This window comes from Prenolepis imparis, unplaced genomic scaffold (genome assembly GCF_030444845.1).
Source record: "Prenolepis imparis isolate NDT839.2.m4 unplaced genomic scaffold, iyPreImpa1.0 SCAF_9, whole genome shotgun sequence".
In the NCBI taxonomy this organism is placed as follows: domain Eukaryota; kingdom Metazoa; phylum Arthropoda; class Insecta; order Hymenoptera; family Formicidae; genus Prenolepis; species Prenolepis imparis.
The window spans coordinates 15,243,535-15,265,964 of record NW_028141167.1 but is presented as its reverse complement, the minus strand read 5'-3'; the positions used below and the strand labels follow the sequence as shown (position 1 = coordinate 15,265,964).

The 22,430-nt window shown below is 29.7% G+C and overlaps 1 protein-coding gene across 2 annotated transcripts in view; it reads left to right on the top strand.

Annotated features, from left to right (window-relative positions):
* The window catches only part of LOC145940699 (RNA-binding protein fusilli-like), a 65,904-nt gene that overhangs the window by 29,160 nt on the left and 14,314 nt on the right, over positions 1–22,430 (top strand). For both annotated transcript variants that reach the window (XM_083046141.1, XM_083046139.1), the window contains exons 2-9: positions 2,330–2,524; positions 6,969–7,197; positions 10,096–10,185; positions 17,137–17,191; positions 17,272–17,382; positions 17,822–18,092; positions 18,239–18,454; positions 18,534–18,761. In XM_083046141.1, the coding sequence (XP_082902267.1) occupies positions 2,330–2,524; positions 6,969–7,197; positions 10,096–10,185; positions 17,137–17,191; positions 17,272–17,382; positions 17,822–18,092; positions 18,239–18,454; positions 18,534–18,761 (1,395 nt within the window). The remainder of the gene's footprint in view (positions 1–2,329; positions 2,525–6,968; positions 7,198–10,095; positions 10,186–17,136; positions 17,192–17,271; positions 17,383–17,821; positions 18,093–18,238; positions 18,455–18,533; positions 18,762–22,430) is intronic.

Here is a 22,430-nt window from a genome sequence, read left to right as displayed (position 1 = left end):
ATGGAATCTTCTTATTATTTTATGCATAAAAGTATTGAGGTAAAATTATCGAAAAATGAATATTTAACGAGATTTTATACTTTATGTAAAATTATGTCGCATTAAATATGAAAAAATATCTTGTAAGCTATTCACTTTTTAGCCATCTTACACTTATAACTTTTTATATCAAATAAAAAAAATTATAATGGTTTCATTTTAAAAAAAAATTAAGTATTGACTTTGAAATAACCCCCTCTGGACTTTTTTGTATATATTCTTCGATCTTAAACTTATTATCTCTATGTTAGATATAAAAAATATAGCAAAATATAAAAATATTTACCAGACATGTTCTCCATAACGCTACAATTTATGTAATTATTATTTAAAATTATACAAATAATTGATATAATGCAGTATGACAATGTTAACCTTGAGTATGCAATATTTTGTGAGCGATTATATTTACCGATAAATGATAAGAAAGAATAATAAATGATAACATTTTATAATCATTAGATATAATAGAGCATATCACAGAATGGTATTTATATATTTATCTAAAATAAAATTCAGAAAATAAATTTTTGCCAAAAAAATTGTGATTTTAGATTACTGAAATGAACCGGTCATATAATCGGTCCTATAATCGTTCGTTGAAAATAATTAGTCTAAATTATCAAGTGCGAGTACATATACGTATACCGATGTATTTTTAATTGCCCCTCTTAATATGCAATCGCTACAGCTGATAGAAATGTACTGGTCTCATTGCACAGGCGCGTTTAGACATTAATCGTGATTATTATCGAAATTATTATCAATGCACGGAAGATGCATTCAAATTCAAGTCATTTAAATTCAAAGTTCAAGGTTTGTTACTTCATCATATCATCGTCTTTCTCTGACTGTCTGATCCTACATTTCAATTAAAAAAATTATATTTATCCACAGTATCTTTAATATGTAATAATAAATATATTAAAAAGATAGAGAGGAATATACTATAAATAAATAATACATATTTTTAATAGAAAATAATGAATATATATATATATATATATATACACTGGTCAAAAAAGTTATCGCAACTTAATTAATATCAAAATTTTGCATAAATTCAAATAAGCACATCTCCACGAAAAATTGTCGTATTTCAAAAATTTTTTTTTGTTTTATAGGGTAAAGTCTCTACTTTAAGGAACTTTTGTTCGATTTTTATTTTATCTTCTCCCCCTCCCTCCATCACTTTAAAAGTAAGGACATGTTTTTTTTCCAAAAAAATTGCATAGTTTGACGAACTCTACGAGGTGTAATAAATTTCTTAAAATTGTTACCTACCTTAAAAACCTTAAAATTGTTATCTACCTTTCATCAGTTACTACCTTTATTGTTACTACCTTTCATCACAGTTACTTTCAAGGTCAATTTTAAGGTTGACAGAGGCACTTTCAGAAAAAACGTTTGATACAAAAGTTTCTTATTTTTTCACGTACAATTCGAATCTGTAATAAAAAGTACCATGTTCCCCTCAAAAAATTCAACTTCCGGTCGGATGGCGTATTTCCGGTCGGAATCAAAAGTTGAAAATATCACCATTCGATAGAGCATACCCGATTTACTTAAAAAATGTTCGCGATTTTTGATAAAAGCCATTTATTTTCATTTTAAAAGGGGTGTACGGGTGGTCTGGGACACCCTGTATATATGTATATATTTATACATTTCTTTATAAGACAAACATTTTTATTTATATAAAATCATGCATGAAGCAAATACTTAGCAAAAGGTGTAATCAAGAGCATCTATTAATACAATCAAAGTTTCAAACGAAAAACCTCTCATATAATTTGCAAAATAAATTTCCACTTTTTTTACAAATTTCATAAATATCAGGGCAAATGAAAATAATCGTATTATGATAGTAATTGTATATATATTAATGTGTTTCGTAATAATAAAAAAAACACTCTATAATATAATTTCTGTATATCATTTATATATTCTTTTATAATACATTTAGTACTTGTTTCCTAAGAGCGAAATACATTAATGTACAATATATATTTTTTCGTTCATATTGTTATGTATATTTTTATTTTTAAAAGCAAAGAGTTTCAAACGCAAACAAACTCATTGAAATATTTTATATTTTATAATTTATTTTAATAAATAAAAGTACTCGCACTACTTTATTCACATAACTTTTCGACTGATATCAGATATAAAATTAAGTTACAGCATTCTGTGTATAAGAAAAATAATTGACACGTCTCTCACGCCGCATAGCAACAGCTCGCCAAGTTTTTGCTCGGCATCTCCTCTCACGGTGGACTTGTTTTTGTAGGTACTAGGTAGGCAGCAGTATATCGTACGACCGATGATAATGGAGGAAAGATGTACTTCTGGAACCGGTAGTGACAACCCGGCAATTGCCGGAAGTAGCGGTATTATTGGCGAGGCAGCGCTGGCACATGCTCCAACCTTGACTGAACGAAATCTTCGAGAATACGGAATATCTCTACAGCAAGCTATTGAAAAGGTACTTGTTACATCGACACATTAACAAGTAAATATTTTGGATTTGAGATATTTATTAAGGATTTTATTATGATTAAGAAAAATTTATTTGTTTATAAATTTATTAAAAGAAAGTTAATAAAGGATTTTTATTTATTATTTATTATTTATTATTCATGATTTATAATTTATTATTTTTTATTTATTATTTATTATTTATTATTTATTATTTATTATTCATTATTTATTATTATTTATTTATTTATTTATTTATTGAGAGAAAGGAAGATTTAAATTTTATTTTTACGAGTCTTTATTTTTAAAAAATAAGCAAGTTTTTATAAAGAAAAACATTCGCTTTTGTGATACAAACGATAAAATATTATTAACATAATTGTTCAAAACGAATTCATATATTTAAGAGGCCAACTTTTCGAACCATTATTAGGGTGTTATATTAAACTCAAGTTTATTCAATATATTATACAAAACATAATAAAATATAAATGGAAAGTATAAACGTTTCAACTGCACGCAGTCTTCTTTAGTATTATAAAAATTCTTACAAACAACTTAATCCTAAACATTGGCAGTAATGAAATTACTATGAAACGAGCAATTTGGTGAAGATTTATGCATATTATAGTGTGTCATATTCGAATTGTCGAACGTGTATTCGTTGTGATATGATCAATCTTAGAGGTGATAAATGAATCCCGTAAAATTTCATCGTTGATATGCGAGAAATTGTTACTAGTAGAAAGCACTGTGAGTGATGAATAAAGATTAATTAAAATGTCAAATGTTATAAAAATTCAATACGGAATTGGCACGCTTACTTACGTATCGCTCTTCTTGACATATCCTTAGACAGACCGGCATGGTAAGACCGCTCATTTCCAACTGTAATTTAGTCTCAATTTGTGTATGTTTTTATGTGTTCGGTTAAGTATGCCTGAAATAATATTTGACCTATTTGTCTGTATATTTATTTTATGTTTGCTAATTTTTCTCAAATATCATAATACGAATCATTTAGTAACTCAGTATCTTTATTTAAGTTTAACCCGTTTGTTTGTTCCTTAATGTGCAACATATCAGAAATGAGTCTTTTATGATAATTACTTTCGCTGTCTAAAATCTTCACGTTGTCCCAGTCGAAAGTATGGTGTTCATTGATTATGTGTTCAGAAATTACCGTATGTTTATTCGAATCTAATCTAATATTGTATCTGTGTTCTTTCATTCTAGTCTGTAATTGTCTCTTCGTTTGACCTACGTAGGATGCATTACAATCATTGCAATTGATCTTATACACAACATTTGAGATAAATGGGTGTTCATTTTTATCTTTATGTGTCTTAATGATTTTATCAAGTTTATTGAAACATCTATATCCTATTATGAAGTCCGAGTTTTTAAACGAAGAGACAATCATTTTCGAGATCTTATTAATGTAAGGTATAACAAATAATTTTTTTGTTACTGATTCCTTGTCTGTCTCTTCTATTTTTATTGAGTTGATTTGTTTGTTTATAATGCTTTTTTTGGAAATGAGATGTTAACCTCATTTTTAATAGAATTAATCACCGGGTAGGACATCTCATTTCCAAAAAAAGCATTATAAACAAACAAATCAACTCAATAAAAATAGAAGAGACAGACAAGGAATCAATAACAAAAAAATTATTTGTTATACCTTACATTAATAAGATCTCGGAAATGGTTGTCTCTTCGTTTAAAAACTCGGACTTCATAATAGGATATAGATGTTTCAATAAACTTGATAAAATCATTAAGACACATAAAGATAAAAATAAACACCCATTTATCTCAAATGTTGTGTATAAGATCAATTGCAATGATTGTAATGCATCCTACGTAGGTCAAACGAAGAGACAATTACAGACTAGAATGAAAGAACACAGATACAATATTAGATTAGATTCGAATAAACATACGGTAATTTCTGAACACATAATCAATGAACACCATACTTTCGACTGGGACAACGTGAAGATTTTAGACAGCGAAAGTAATTATCATAAAAGACTCATTTCTGATATGTTGCACATTAAGGAACAAACAAACGGGTTAAACTTAAATAAAGATACTGAGTTACTAAATGATTCGTATTATGATATTTGAGAAAAATTAGCAAACATAAAATAAATATACAGACAAATAGGTCAAATATTATTTCAGGCATACTTAACCGAACACATAAAAACATACACAAATTGAGACTAAATTACAGTTGGAAATGAACGGTCTTACCATATCGGTCTGTCTAAGGATATGTCAAGAAGAGCAATACGTAAGTAAGCGTGCCAATTCCGTATTGAATTTTTATAACATTTGACATTTTAATTAATCTTTATTCATCACTCACAGTGCTTTCTACTAGTAACAATTTCTCGCATATCAACGATGAAATTTTACGGGATTCATTTATCATCTCTAAGATTGATCATATCACAACGAATACACGTTCGACAATTCGAATATGACACACTATAATACGCATAAATCTTCACCAAATTGCTCGTTTCATAGTAATTTCATTACTGCCAATGTTTAGGATTAAGTTGTTTGTAAGAATTTTTATAATACTGAAGAAGACTGCGTGCAGTTGAAACGTTTATACTTTCCATTTATATTTTATAATGTTTTGTATAATATATTGAATAAACTTGAGTTTAATATAACACCCTAATAATGGCTCGAAAAGTTGGCCTCTTAAATATATGAATTCGTTTTGAACATTACACGAGCGTAGAAGACTTTCTCATTTGATTTTTTAACATAATTGTTATTATAATTATATGAAAAAGAGTTAAAAATTGATATGGAAAATCGTGAAAGATTTTTGAAATAACACTTTAAAAGACACTTAATATCTTTAAATATATATGAGACATATAATGTAGACATATAATGTACAATTGAAAAAGAGAATTTTATTAATATATGTAAGAAACTTGAGCCGTCTTTTAATATTTTTTCTGCATTATATTTGTTAATAACTTTTGTAATATCCAATTTTTTTATTTTTATATAAGAACCAATGTAAACATAAAAATTAAATAAGAAACCAAGAATGAAAATTGTATTTAAGTTTTGGACAGATATTTAGAAGAAACATTAATAATTTATTAAATTTTTGCACTTTTTGCACTTTTTTAAATATTTATATGTCTCATACATTCTTAAATTGTAACATATAATAAACGTTACTTTTTTTTTACGTTTGTCACGGCAATAATACTGACAATTACTGTTTTTTACACAATATTGATAATAGTTAGAGAATTAATATAATACCTAATGATAAAATAACAAACATATATATTAGATTATTGCAAATAAAATGACCGTTTTCCATAATTCAAACTTCCCGCCTTTGTAGTTTATTTCGTACGGTATATATATAAGTGGTTGAAACTCATTTTCTATTTAACATAAAACATAAAAAAATTTGTATAATTTACTTGTACGAATTCAAGCTCGGTTATAGTATGGTCGAAGCAACGTAAAACATAAATACTGCTTTCGGCGAAGGTATTGTGAGTGATCGAACCACTAAGCTTAATTTGAAAAGTTTCGATCTAGTGTGGTGATACACAAGGGATATTGTACATTTTTTATTTTCAAAAAGAGATTAGGATTAGATTAGGTTAAATTAAATTAGGTTAGATTAAATTAAGTTAAATTACGTTAGGTTTAGATTAGGTTAGGGTTAGATATAGATATGGACTGGCAATACATAAAACAGACCTTGTCCGGAGGGGGTTAGAGAGAGAAACATACTACTTCTCTTTTGCACCAATGGTATTTCCGGACACTTGGAGAGAAAGAACTATCTCTCTCTACGAGTGTCCGGAAATACCATTAGTGCAAAAGAGAGAGTAGTATATGTTTCTCTGTCTAACCTCTTCCGGACGCTGCTGCTTACAGAAACTATAGGCAATTGCCAGTCCATATTTATAAAGTCTATGGTTACTGCTTTAAAAAAAGATGAAGCTATTAATTCTAGCATATTGATTAATAAACACGGTGTATTAATTGCATCATGCGCCATCATAACAGACCGTCAAAAAATTAATAAAATTAAAGTGCGTGTTAATAAAAGTAAAATAAAGTTCTCCCCCATTTCTTTCGATCTTTGCCAACAGACTATCATTTCTTCAAACATCTGGATAGTTTTTTTGACTGGAAAAGTATTTCGAGAAAAAATCTATAAAAACTGCATCCGATAAATTTATTGTCTCTCGTTCTCCGATTTCTTTCAGAAAGATGCGCTTAGATATTATTGTTGAGAGAAATATGTTGAAGTGAATGGAGACTCTATTTCGTGATTAATTACATATTAAGTTTGCCTAATTTAAATTTAAGTTTAAATTCAAAAATGGCCATTTCATTTGCAACAATCTAATAGTATTGCGCAATATCATTTTTCTTTCAAGTTCGAAGTCTGGTGGAACTCTATGTCTGGTGTCACGTTCGGTGCTAAGCCGCGATTCATCGTAGATGGTCAAGCGCCGATGAGACAGTGTCTACATCCGGAAGCCTGCAATAAAGATATCGAGCTACCGGAGCATTACAATTACTTCCACGATTTGCGGAAGGATTTCGTAGAGTGCTATTCGTCTTACGGAGAATTATCGACTCTTGGAGTACAAGAGATGTTACAATGTATCCTTTTAAAGTTATGTGCAGGAATTATTGTCAGGAGTTTAAAGTTATGTGCAGGAATTACTAAGCTGATTTCATCACATTTGACAAACATTTCTAATCCTTTTCGTTTTCGATTTGTAAAACGGATATTTTTTTGACATTAATATGTTACCCCTTGCAACGTACATTAATTTTATTTTAATATAGAGATCCTAATTAATTCGAAGTGCACTATTAGTTAAGAAATTTCGCATGGAATTTTATGCTAATACTAGTTCATGTCATCTTTGTCGATATTGATAACAATTAAGTGTTCACCGCGCAGTGACATTTTACAGCTTGCGGTCTAACTCTTGATTTACGTAATACACATTGGCAACTATGACGCAAAAGAAACATATTTGTTGCACAGTTTGTGAATTTCTACATCGATGATAGACGTTCGCGTTATATTGCCCTTAGGTGGCGCGACGATCGTCCGATCGGGACACTCGATCGTCGTCTTATAACCGGAGTCAGTAATCTTTGCGATAGTATAAAATACGAATGGGCATATTGCATCGCTGCTGCGTTCCGTCCATGAAGCGAACACGATTGTGACAAAATTTTCCGACTTGTTTTCGCAAATTAAATACGAAGCGAAGAAATTGGGATTAAGAAGAAAGAAATCAAATTTTTGTAGCAGAGAGTCGACACTCACAGTGGCAGAAATTATTTTGGATTCGTGCATTTAAACAATGTTTGGAATTACGATCGTAGATAGGTATGTGGTTTTTTGTAATATGTTTCTAGGATTTGATGGTCCAAATATCTAGTCGTTAAATATATTCGAAAAGTTTTATTAGAAAAATAAGATTCAGATTATTATCTATCATTCTTCGATCTTGATATATAGGCAGATTGTTTAATCTTCCGTGTTAAATAACGTCGTAATTAAATTAATCGATCTCAATTTTGTATTTACTTATAAATGACACTCTGATTCGATAAGGATCGCTATCGCTTTCTTACATTTTATTCGTCAAACACTTTATAGACAAAATTTATTTTTAATGTTTTATTCTTCATATAAAAATCAAAATCATTTCCTTTCTCGATTTCTTTTACTCTTTTTTTACGCATAAATGGATTTTGCTTAATATATTTTGATTTATTGTGGAGATTTAAATCATGAAATTTTCTTTTTATATTTCCGCACCTTGTTATATATATCCACTTGGTAGTAATAAAATAAGACCACTTGCGCCGGCTCTAATTTATATAATCTAATTAATATGTGTACAAAAAAATATACACATATGCATACCGATCGACACATCATTATCGCTCACCTGTTTAATGCGTCCAGATTAGTCGAGTCACATACGATGATATGTATTATTTGCATATTTTTAAAAATTTTTAAACTTATTTCAAAGCAAAAATTTGTAAAAATTGGGATTATTTATAAATTTTTTTAAATGCTCCGTTAAAAATTAAAAATTAATTAAAATTAATTCAAAATTAGAAGCTTTTAATATTGTCAAAGTAACACGAGTATATTTATTTTGGGTTATCTATTTATAACCCCATGATATTATACTTTAATAAAATTACTGACATTCTTCCATCTTCTTCTATCTCGGTTAGAATGTCGAAAAAAAAGTTATTTCTTTTCAATTTCCAATTCAATGTTAGACTATGAGTTTTGTTTTCACGGTTTTTCTTTCCTCGTATCTTCAACGGAACACATTTTTGGATATATTTTTTTGCAACTGAGGAAAAAAATTACAGGAAAGGGAAAAATGAGAATGTATTTTCGTTACAATCAATAACGACCAGATGACTTCAGAAAGCTCTGACTAAAACGATGCGGTTTCTTATCGAGACATGGTTTAAAGGTCAGCCTTGTAGCAAAGATATTAAGCTAGTGATGAACGTCATGTGTGTATATGTGTGTGTGTAAAATGCACACAGTTTCTCCGATTTCGTTGACGGTTTCAGTTTTTGATTAGGTGCTCGTTATTAATCTGTATAATTCGTATATTATCGTACATGACGCTTATATATTTATTATCTGGATATTATAACAGCGTTCACACACATTAATAGTTAAATATAGGATATTATATAGTAACGCTCTCCTCTTTTTCCTTATTTTTGTTCGTGATCTCTATCATGTTGTTGTAACACTGTTTATCAAATCATATTTAACAAAATTCACTATTTCTTCCGCTTGTTCGTTTAACGTATGATTAAAGTTTCGAATTTTATTTGCTCATATATAAAAACACACACATAAAATTGTTTTCTCTGTATTATATGCTATTAATATATTACACTTCTATCTCATCGTTATATAAAATCTCTATAATTTAGGTCATATGCTAGGGTCACATGCAAAGTGATACCGATGTCATTTATAATCAAGAAGTTCATATGAAAAAGAAACATATGTGCAAGATACAAAGTTGATTACACAAATTATTACTTCTCATATTTCTCATATTTTCAACTTGTTTTGAAATACTAATTATTTTTTCACAGATTGCACATCTTTATATTTTTTATATATTATCTTTAACTATCTTTTAAATAAATGCACAATTTTACGTTTTTATTTCTCAAGAAGCTACGAGTGTTTATTGCACTTCTATTGCACATTTATATTTTCAAATTATTAATCGTCGATAAACTTTGATAGGAGAAGAAAGCGTAAAATTCTCTATAAACGTTTCGCGTGATTCCTGTTTCCGATAAATTTGAGTCAGCTTATGCATGAAGCACAAAGGTCGTAAGAACTCGTAACTTTACAATTCCTGCTCCAAGAGACTTCTTAAAAACACGAACAAATAATGTACGCGTCAGCGTTATACGATATCAAAAATCAATTATTTTATCGTACTCGAAGATCTCTCCTTAACTGTTGAAAATCAGATTTCGGACTGCCGCCTGATACCGACAATGATTTTCATGTTAAAGAGATACAGGATATGGTGAGCGTGATACAGAGAATGATCAAAGATGGTAAGCTATTTTTTTTATTTTTATTCTTTTTTTTAATGATAAGCTAAAAAGTTTATCTAGTTATACGTCGAATACTCTCAGTGTGCTGCCAGCTTGCTGTTACATAAAATCTACATAAAATTATATAGATGATCATCTAGATAAAGTTTTGGCATCATCTTATCTTTATATAGATAATAAATTATCTATATCTCCATCTTAGATGAAAAAAAGTGTTATCTTTACTAAATTATCTAGAATAATGTTCAGATAATTTGGTTTAGGGCCATAGCACATAAAAAGTAGTAGAACTTAAGTAGTAAGCGATAAAAACTTATAAATAAAAATATGAATATATTTTTATATCTCTTTTATAATTTACATTTTTTTATAACTATGTTTACATAAGCGGTCTTAAAAATAATATTATCTGGAAGTTATCTAGATGAATTGCCACATAATTTTATCTTTTATCTAGATATATTTAAAACGAAATCATCTTTATCTTATCTAAGATGAATTTACATATTTTCATCTCATCTTTATCTAGCTAATTTTAAAATCATCTAAGCACAACACAATACTGCATTGCTTCATTTATCAATGTCGTAGAAAATGTACAAAAAATTTTTGAAATTTTCTTGGGAAGAAAAACAAACAAACAAAATTCAATCAATTTAATTCAATCTAATTCTAATCTTGCAAAATAAGAAAAAGGAGGAGAGAGAAGAGTATCAATTTATCAATTTTCACAAAATTATATAGAGAGAGAAATCTTATATTTTCTTAACCTTAAAACATTTGTTTTCTCGGGAGACTGTATCTTTTTTTTTCTTATAACTTGACATTTATAAGATAAGAGAGCTTCGCATGAGTTACGTGCTCGCATATGTATACACAATGTAACATTATGTATGCATTTCTCTAAATAATATGCAGCATATTTACGCAGTGATGACGATGATGCCCTTGAAAATTGCATGGGTAATTAAAATCATTCTTGAATCAAGGAATTATCTTGCCTGAGAAATTTTCGTGGAATTTTTCGACTATGCAAAGAAAAAAATATATATTGTCGGAATATATTTTCTTTAAAAAAACAAATATATTACTTTTATTCGATATGTAAAGATTGAAACTTTTTCAAATTTTTTAAAATTATTTAACAATAATTGAACTATTTTCTAAAATAATGACATTTTTAATTGCTGCATCATTGTTGCACTCTTAATATAGTTTCTCCTCTAGTTGCATCCGAGTAAGAGTGCAGGTCAAACTGTTTTATATAGTAGTAGTGCTGGTGTATTTTAGCTTCCTTATCACAATGACACTCAACCTACTGAAAATTACGTCATTGACTAATATGCACTAAGCTAATATATGTATATGTATGTAAAAAAACAAACGGATTACGCTTAACATCGCGCATTTTAAAAAAATCTATTATATTGATAAAATATTATACATGTAATAGTAATTTAGACAACCAAAATATTCTTATTTAAAATCTCTCTCTCTCCCCTCTCCTCTCCTCTTTCTCCCCTCCCTCTTTTCCTCCTTCCCTTCTTCTAGATGAAAGCTTATGTATAATCAAAGAAAAAAATTTTTATTATAATTATTTATAATTTATTATGCAACAACTTGAGGAAATATTTGTAAAACATAATATTTAATTTTCAGTAATATTTAAAAATATTCAAAGATATTTAGTAATTTTTGATATTTATTTTTTATAGATAAATATTATAACACGCAAAATTAGTGTAAAGAAACACATAGTTTTCAAGAAAAAGTATAAATTGCAATTAACAAGCTATATATTTTTTCTTATGAAAACAACTAAGTTTTTTTTACACTGATTTTTCTCATTATTTTATGCATTGAAAGTATTGAAGTAAGATCATCGAAAAAGGAATATTTTACGAGATATTTCATAATTTATGTAAGATTATGTCAAATTAAAGTATAAAATATCTCGTAAACTTTTTGATCATTCTACCCTTATATTTTTTTATGCAAATTATTGTGAGGAATCGATTTATGTAAAAAAAATATGGTGGTTCCATTTAAAAAATTCAAGATGACATTAATGTTTTTATAAAATTGTTTTTCAAGTTTTTTCATTGCATGTAATAGCTTGCATAAAACAGATTAATTTTTATTATAAATTTTTAACTGTCGGAAACGTCTCAAAAATCGTGCGGATCATTACGCTGAACACTCTATATATGTATATACAGGGTGTATCAGAGCGATCATATCATCAGTTTTTTGAGGAAACTACGCATTTTCGTAAAAAATGTTTCATACAAAAGTTGTAGGGTTCTAAGTGACACATTATATATATATAATAGTATTATCACCTTGAATAGCATTGTTAAGGTTGCACATGAAGATCACCTTGAAATTTTTTAATGGAAACCCTCATTTTTTTATTGCATATTCATGTAGCTTACCTCGAAAGCTTTCCAAAACACTATAATTAAATTATTTTTCATTAAGTATTTTTCGAGTTATGAGATTTAAAGTTTACAGTATTTTGATATAAAATATAAAATATCTTGTGAAACATTCAGTTTTCGGTAATCTTACACCTTAATACTTTTATGCACAGAATAATGAGACCGATCAATTGGTGTAAAGAAAACACATAGTTGCTTTAAAAAAAAGTATGTAATTTGCAACATATTTTTATTTAAAGCAACTATATGTTTTCTTTACACAAATTGATTGATCTCATGATTCTGTGCATAAAAGTATTAAGGTAAGATGACGGAAAACTGAATGTTTCACAAGATATTTTATATTTTATGTCAAAATTCTGTAAACTTCAAGTCTCATAACTCGGAAAGTACTTAATAAAAAATAATTTAATTATAGTGTTTTGGAAAGCTCTCGAGATAAGCTACAAGAATATGTAATAAAAAATAGGGGTTTACATTTAAGAAATTAAAGATGACCTTTACGTGACCTTGACAACGCTATTCAAGGTCATAATAATACTACTATATAATGCGTCACTTAGACCCCTACAACTTTTGTATGAAACATTTTTCACGAAAATGCGTAGTTTCCTCAAAAAACTGCTAATACGATCGCTCTGATACATCCTCGCCAGTGATGTGCCGTATAATTTACGTCCATTCTTTACGTAATTTTTTACGCGTAATAAATTAATTTTTTACCTTATTTATTTTTTACAATTTTTACATAAAAACGTAAAGAATGTAAACAATGTAAAAAATAGCCTAAATTACTAACAAAATTATATAAACTGGACAAACTTTATATTAGTTTATTTTAAAAGTAATAGTACAAAAGGTTAAATGCACACGAACCACGAACATAAATTTTTCCAAAGAACATAAATTTTTAAAATTTATATATAAAATAAAAATAAAAACTTTGAAACAAAATGAAAACTAGACTCTAATGAAACAAAAACAAATCATATATTACATATCAGTCATAATTCATAATGTCATAATCTCATAATATAACGTCATAACTCATAAACTCATAACATAACTCATAAGACAAGAGTACAAGAGTATAACTTAACCTAACCGAACCTAACCCTAACCTTTCTTTACTAATTTTCTACATATTTTACATGTTTACATTCTTTACGTAAAAATTTACGTTTTTCACATAAAAAATAAAAAATTATTTTTTTACGTGTAAACGCACATCACTGATCCTCGCTCTGATAGTATATAATTAATTTTTTTCATTTGTTGTGCACTTTAAAAAATACAAAGAGAAAAAGATACAAAAGTTACTTTTATGAATGGAGAAATGTCGATTGACTCCGCGTGCATTCCTTAAAATGAATTCTTTACTTGTCGGCGATGCACAAAATTTCGCCGAGTCTGCGATTCGAATAATCATTTCGTGCAGGTATGAGAAAGCCGAGACACAAACTAACGGAGATATAGAGTTACGCAGGGGAAATGTAATAAGCGCATAAGTTCAGAAGACATTATCGCAGACTGACGTTTTTGTGTAATGTGTGTGCAGTCCGATTCTTTATTGTGTACGAAGATTTCAATACAATTTTTGCAAGTATTTGTGCAATAAATAATGATCTGTACTAATTCTTAAAGTAGTTATCTCATCGCGACAGTACAATCCAAAAATTTTATACTCTAAGCCTGCGTTCTTTTTTTACTATGGTAGTACTGAAAATCTATAATATACGTAAACTACAGATTTCCAAATACTGGCTGTAAAAAACTAACGCAGGCTAAGTCAACGTTAAAACATCCGATTACCTGCGGTTACAGTCTGAAAACTTTTGGATTGTTCTGTTTCTCATATACTACTCTTTTTCTTCTGTCACACACATAACAAATATTCATACATATACAGATTTATACTGTGAAATCATTCCTCTGCGTCAAATAATCGTGAAAAATCGAAGTTTTTTTATTATTTTTATTTTCTAAAACTAAACGGTCAATAATTTGGTTTTTTCTACTATATTCCTAAAACATACTTCTATCATATCCGTTTTTCATTACTTTCTTGTTGTTCGTTCTACTTATTAAAATTCAAAATACAAGATTTTCGTACGCTTCGTGTGTGCAATACGTATAAAAAAATGCAATTTTTGATAGCGATTTATCTCGCGTTCGCGGGACGATCAGTTATTTTTAAATTGTACAAACGTATAGATATCACATTTATTAACGTATAGTTAAATTTTCCAATTTTTCTTATTAATTGCAATCGCGAGACACTACCTTAAGTAATTTTAAGTGAATATTTGAAAACTTTGAAATATCGCATATGAGAATTCTCTCTTATAATCATCAGAATTTTCTAATTTTCTAATTTTATGGTGGTTATAACAGAGTATATGTGAGATGGGTTTTTATTGCGTTTCCTCATATTTTTCACATTTTATATAAGATTTTATATAACTATTATGTACGTTTAGTCGTTTGATGGAGAATGAGGAAAAAAAGAGATGCAAAAATAAATAGGAGAAATAGTACGGATTAAAAAAAAAAAGTTTTGTTAATGGACTGGTGTTCTACTATGATGCAATCATGTGTACATGCTGTGTGTTTATACAAGCTGTAACAAAAATGTGGGCCGCTACTAAAGGAGCGTATTTTACTCATCAAAATGACCAAAAAAATTCATATAAAAATATTTAGGTTAAAATTTCAGATAATTACAAAGAATATTATTTTGTTTCCAACAGTGCAAAACAGTAGAAAATAAATAATTTGTTCTATTTAAAAGAAAAAAACAAATCTCATAGTGATAGGATTAAGTACGATTAAGTATGTTTATAAGCAGCTTCAAATTTGTTTGCACGATTTCGAACTCTTTATGATTATTTCGAAAATAAAGTCTTTCAAGTAGACTCGAACCTAAACGAGATGATATTAGATTCGAACTCTCATATAATAAAAGTATCTCGAAAAACAAAGAGCAGTACACTTTCAAATACATTCGAACCATGTTTCAATTTTTTATGAGTATACTTATAGGAGAAGGTGGTGAAGATATGTAAGTGAATGTAGATGCATAGCAAGTATCATAAATAGATTTTTTACCTTAGAGAGAGTTCGAGTACTACTTGGAAAAGATTCGATTTTTTACGAAAATACTTATATAAATACTATTTCTTACCTTGCATCAGATACTCAAATACTAAAATTCGAATATAACTGCGTTCTAAATGCGATTTTACTTCGCAAGTACAATGTGAAATATTTTATTTCTTACAAGTATATCATTTGAATCCTACTAAATGAAACTTGATTATTGGACTCAACTCGGATTTTTAAGTACATATACTTATATTGAACTTGATATTATCTCTAATCTCAAAACATTGATCAACACGATTTTTGAACATATCTTGAACACATTTTTCGACATATTTTGAATTTTTTGGATATACAGGGTGTTTACTTGGAACTATACTTGGACTATATATATTGGACAAACTTCTATGGTGTATTATTTCTCACATCAAAATAAAGAAAAAAGTTTATATATATATATATATATATATATATATATATATATATTATTCATAATCGAAAATGAGTGAAATTATAGTAAAATAAAGTTAATATAAGTTAATTAATCTGTTAATAGATATTATTAAATAATCATAAGTATAAAAGCATTTAACATCATGAGAAAATATTTAATATAATAACGTCAACATAAATTTTATTTTACTATAACCTCGCAACTACTTATTTTTTATTATGGGTATACATAAACTTTTTTCTTTATTTCGACATAACGAATATGTCCATAGAAATTTGGCTAAGTATTATGTAAACACCCTGTATATTTAGATTAACTCTTTTGCTCATTTCGATGAGTAGAATAGAATACGCTCCTGAAATAACGAGTCCATAAGTCCACAGGTCTAGATTTTTGTCACACTCTGTACATATGATGTTTCGTATACAGTTGTATGTACATACATACATACGTTTTTGCTTAACATATTTCAGTTATTTTAATTAACGGTTCAAACTAAAGTGCATCGACAGAAGAAAAATTACTGGAAAATTTATATTATCAAGTTATTTTTGAATCGATCGCTAAAATAAATGAGAATTGCTAATAAAAGACATAACGTTTATCGATTTCTGAGGTTAAATCGTGAGATCTTTCGAACCTTCTATATATATATATATATATTTTTTTTTTCTGTTATAATTTTTTTTTTTTTATCCAAATTCTAAATACACTCGTTTTATTGTAAAAAATATCAAATAAATTATAGAAAATGTAATATATATTTTGCAACACATATCACTCTGCAAACATATGTGTATAAATTTTTAAATTTCTTTTAAATGTATAAATGTCAATTAATATTTTTATTTATTTTTAATATATTTCATAATTTTAAATAATTAAATCTATTTATATAATGTAATGTGTTTATAGTTATTAATTAATTAATTATGTATGTATATATATTTTCAGGTCACATTTTTAAGAATCCAGAAGTAGTTAATATTGTCTTAGAACCTGGCATATGGTAAGTTTGACAGTTCTATATCTATTTTTATTTTTCAATTATTTGATCTATATAATAATGATCTACAAATTTATGTTTAGCTCTAAGGATGAAGAGGTAGATAATGACTGCGTAGTGAGAGCACGTGGACTTCCTTGGCAATCTTCGGATCAGGATATTGCAAAGTTTTTTCGTGGATTAAATGTCGCCAAGTAAGTATAACTACACATGTAAGTAATACTCTTACGATTTATGAAACTAAATCAAATACAACTAACGGAATGTATTTGATTGAACGAATTGACTTTCTTCTATATAATGTATCTCTCGGTCTTTATGCACAAGCTACATGGATGTATGTAAAACAGGTAATTGAGACAGTTGTTGTATCTCTGTAATGCACTTAAAATGCACAAATTCAGTTGATTCTAATTTCTTCTATATAACAAATTTACAATTTGAAAAAAATTTTCTTTATTTTCTTACATTGGATCTAACAATGATTTTAAAGATTAAAAAGAATCAGAAAATGTCCCTAATACTTATTGTACTCATTCACTTTACAAATTCTTTGACAAGTATTTGTAATGAAGAAGCTATGATATCACTGCGCAAAGATACACTAACAATGGTGTAAACCTTTTTTTTTAGAGGTGGTGTAGCTCTTTGTTTAAGTCCTATGGGAAGACGTAACGGCGAGGCATTGGTACGATTTATTAATAAAGAACACAGAGATATGGCGCTGAAACGACATAAACATCACATGGGTGCACGATACATAGAGGTTTACAAGGCCTCTGGAGAGGATTTTGTTGGCGTTGCTGGTGGTACAAGTGGGGAGGCGCATGCTTTTCTGTCACGTGGGGCTCAAGTTATCGTTAGAATGAGGGGCTTGCCATATGATTGCGTTGCTAAACAAGTGGTATATAATTATTTAATAATTTCAAATTTTTAATATTTACATTATGAATTTTTTACGATTTATGATATTCAATATGGGATGAGATTTTTTTTTAGAGATGTATATTTGTCTATTATACACACATAATATCAGTAATTTTTCTATAGCTGGAATTTTTTCAATCTGGACAAAAACCATGTCAAGTGTTAGACGGCGAGGACGGAGTGTTGTTTGTAAAGAAACCTGACGGTAGAGCAACGGGTGATGCTTTTGTATTATTCGCAAAAGAAGAGGATGCTGTAAAGGCTTTGAGCAAACATAGAGACTGCATTGGTAGTCGCTATATAGAACTCTTTCGAAGTACAACCGCAGAAGTGCAACAGGTAGCGTGCAATAAAAAGTACTTAACGATTGAGAAACATGTAAAATTTTATTTACATTTCAATTATTTTTGTTATGTAGGTCCTAAACAGAGCGACTGATCCGAAACAAGTGATACTACCACCACCACCTATCACACAACTTCCACCTTTGCTTCCCCAACATATCATTACATCTGGCACACGTAAGGATTGCGTTAGACTGCGTGGTTTGCCTTACGAAGCGCTTGTCGAGCATATTTTGGAATTTATGGGCGAACATTCCAAAAATATTGTCTATCAAGGTGTTCATATGGTTTATAATGCACAGGTATATATATTATATAACGTTTACATTTATATAACGTTTCGAGCAGATGTTACTTTCCGAGAGAATTATACAGAGTTTACGAAATACTTAGACAAGATATTCCTTACATCAAAATAAAAAAAAAGCTTATATATACTCATAGTAAAAATAAGTGGTTGTAAAATTATAGTAAAACACTTAACTCATAAGAAATGCCTAAAATTACTATCGTTTGATTGAAAACAGATTTTTATCTATGGGGACATTTAGGGTAGATCTAGTGTAGATCTAGTGTATTTGTAATCTATTGATAACAAAGAGATGCTACACCAACGCATTATTAATGTTTGTGATATTAGATTTAAGAAATTAAAACAAATATGTGTTTTCTTTACACTAATTGATTCCTCTCAGTATTTTGTGCATAAAAATCTTAGGTAGATTGAAAAGTGAATATTTTACAAGATATTTCAGAATTTATGTAAAATTGTGTCAAATTAAAGTATAAAATATCTCGTAAACTATTCACATTTTAGCCATTCTATCCTATAAATTTTTAAGCCATATATTGCGAGTAATTGATTTATATAAAAAAATTATAGCGGTTCCACTTTAAAAAACTAGGTTGAGCTTCAAATGGTTAAAGTCGTTCAATATTCAATATTATTCAATAGTTAAAATTCATCATAGTTAAGATTATCACCTTTTTCCCCCCCTCAAAACTAAACACCTTTTATCCGAAACATTTTTTTCTAAAACGCGACGTTTCTTTTTTTTTTTTTAAACCTCCGGTGATAGGAGGCGTGCTTCCAGCCTAAACAGCAAATCTCGCACATATACAATATGACTAATTCTACTATCTCTGAATTTGATCCCTTGTCACGTCCGCGAGAAGGGATACGTCTAGAACAAATAACAATTTATACAATTCTACCCGTCCTTGAGATGAAGTTTATCACAATCCTGAGTGCTCTCGTTTTCTCATTACGAAGCCAATTCCATACGCAGTCAGGGCCACTGGCACCGACCTTGCTAAGGTTGTATTTCAGGTCCACTCTATATTCCTCAAAAATACTACATTGAAATATCATATGATTAATATCCTCCTGATGATAGCCGCATTCACACCTTGGTGACTTTATGTAGCCTACTCTACACAATGATTCGTTTAAATTGTAGTAATTTGCTCTAAGTCTGTTTATTGTGACGGTATATTGTCGAGGTTGATTAACTCCAACGAACCACGGATATCTAGTTTCTTCATTATAAAAATTTCTATAATAGTGTACACCTTCAAAATTAAACTGGTATCTAATTTCGCTTTTAGTTCTTAAATGCATTTCTTCTCTAAATTTTGTTTTAAGGTCGTTAATAGGGACAACAAGCTGGTCAGTGTGTGCGAATGTGCTCGCCTCCTTTGCCAATCCATCCGCAATTTCGTTTCCGTAAATACCTCTGTGAGCTGAGATCCATGCCAGTACTATTCTTCTTCCCTTTCTTGTAGCCAGCTTATTGAATTTATCTACGTAACTTCTAATTTCCGTAATGTAAGGATTAGTATACACGTTGAGACTGTTGTTTTTTACGCTACGGATGGAATTAAGCGAATCGGTTAGGATCAGGATGTCCTCCGAGCATGTCTCGTTGAACAGCCAATTTAAAGATTTAGCAATGGCGCAGGCTTCCGCCGTGAACACTGTAGCCATTTTATTTAGGCCGAACATATATCCAATATCTCGATTATCTATGAAAAAGGCGCATCCCATGGAGAGACCGTCCTTTCTGGATCCATCTGTATAAACTTTTATAGTATCTCCAGGCAACTTGTGTTTAACCATCATGTCTGCTATGAGTTCTTCACTGCTTGCATATCTATCGAAGTCACTACCAGTTATCTCATCGACATTTATAGAATTTGTGAGTGTCCAGTAATCTGTATGAAACATCTCATATTGCTTGGGTGTTCCCGGCGCCCCCAGAATCCTAATACAGCTCCTCCACGCATCGGAGATCAAATAAGCCCGCTTCCACGGGCATCGCTGTCTATATATATCCTCCCGACTCACCAGCTCCGCTATGGCCTCTCTGATTTCCAGTTCTCCGTATTCCATTATTCTAGATATGGCATTTCTAGCCAGGAAACCTGCTCTGTCTCGAATTGACAACATCTTAGATTCCGCCAATAAAATGTTAGTCGGGGTAGAGTTGCGATATCCAAGAGCCATCCTAATACCTGCAAACTGAGCTCGTTCCACTTTAGTTCTGTTTACTCCAGTTAACGGGATATAAATACAAGATCCATAATCTAGGACCGATCTAACCAGGCTTTTGTACCACAGTAAGGCTGTATTGACCTCCATGCTTCGGGACACCCCGTTGACGTGTCTCAGCATTGCGTTTGCCTCGACCACTTTGTCTCTGACAGCATTGCATTGCTTGTCGAAATTGAGCTGTACATCTAAAATCACTCCCAGGAACCTAGTCTGCATCTGTGCTCTGCAGAGCCCATCTCCCAGGCATATTGTGAGGTCTCTGTCAAAATATCCTGCCTTATTGAATTCCACCACCACCGACTTGCAGGGTTGAAGTTCCAGTCCCAGCAAAGACAGTTCCGAGCTGAGTCTGGTCAGAGCCTCCTCCAACAATAGTTTTCTAGTTCCCTTATTCTCGTCGTTACAGTATATCACCATGTCATCTGCGAACTGAAGTTGTTTAACTCCCTCTGGAAGAGACTCAGATAACCTGTTAGTATATATATCATATAATAAAGGACTAAAAACTGCGCCCTGCGGTAAACCCTTGCATGAGTGTCTGATGATTTCCTGATCGTGGTCCACGATGAATTTGGTGTTTCTGCAGTGCATCCATTTTTCCACAAATTGAACGATTCTGTGCGGACATTCCTCTGATACAAAACGCGACGTTTCTTAATGATTTAAGGTTATTTTTAAAAATAGGGCATTCTGTATAATCTTTTTTCTTTATTTTGACATCAGAAATACACCCTAAAAGTTTATCCAAATATTTCGTAAACACCCTGATACAAGAAGTTTTATTTTAAATGATACAGTCGATTATCTTGAAAGTAAAACATTTTCGGGAAAAATGTTCCATATATAAAGTAGGGTTTCAAGGACATAATATCGTGACCTAGAATTGCCCTTAGGTGACGTTTTTTAAAATCATTTAAAGATCAATCTAGTTTTTTTAAATGGAACCACTCTATTTTTTTACATAAATTAATTTCTCGTAATATTTTCGGCATAAAAAGTTATAAAGGGAGGATGGTCAACAAGTGAATAGTATATGAGATATTTTATGCTTTAGTTTGACATAATCATACAATAGAAATTATGAAATATCTCGTACAATTTATATTTATTTTTCGATGATCTTACCACAATACTTTTATGCACAAAATAATGAGAAAAATCAATTAATGTAAAGGAAACACATAGAAAACACATGCTAAAATTTCTTAGATGCCATTTCGAAATAAAAAGATATTTCGATGAAACAGCACTTTAAATGGCTTTAGCACAATCTTAAAATACCTCGAAATACTATTCTTCCATCTGAAGTAGTGTTTCATCGAAATATCTTTTCATTTAAAAATGGCATCTAAGAATTTTCAGCGTATGCTTTTTCACCTCTGACGTCACAATCTAACATGGCCGCGGTGAGGACCCA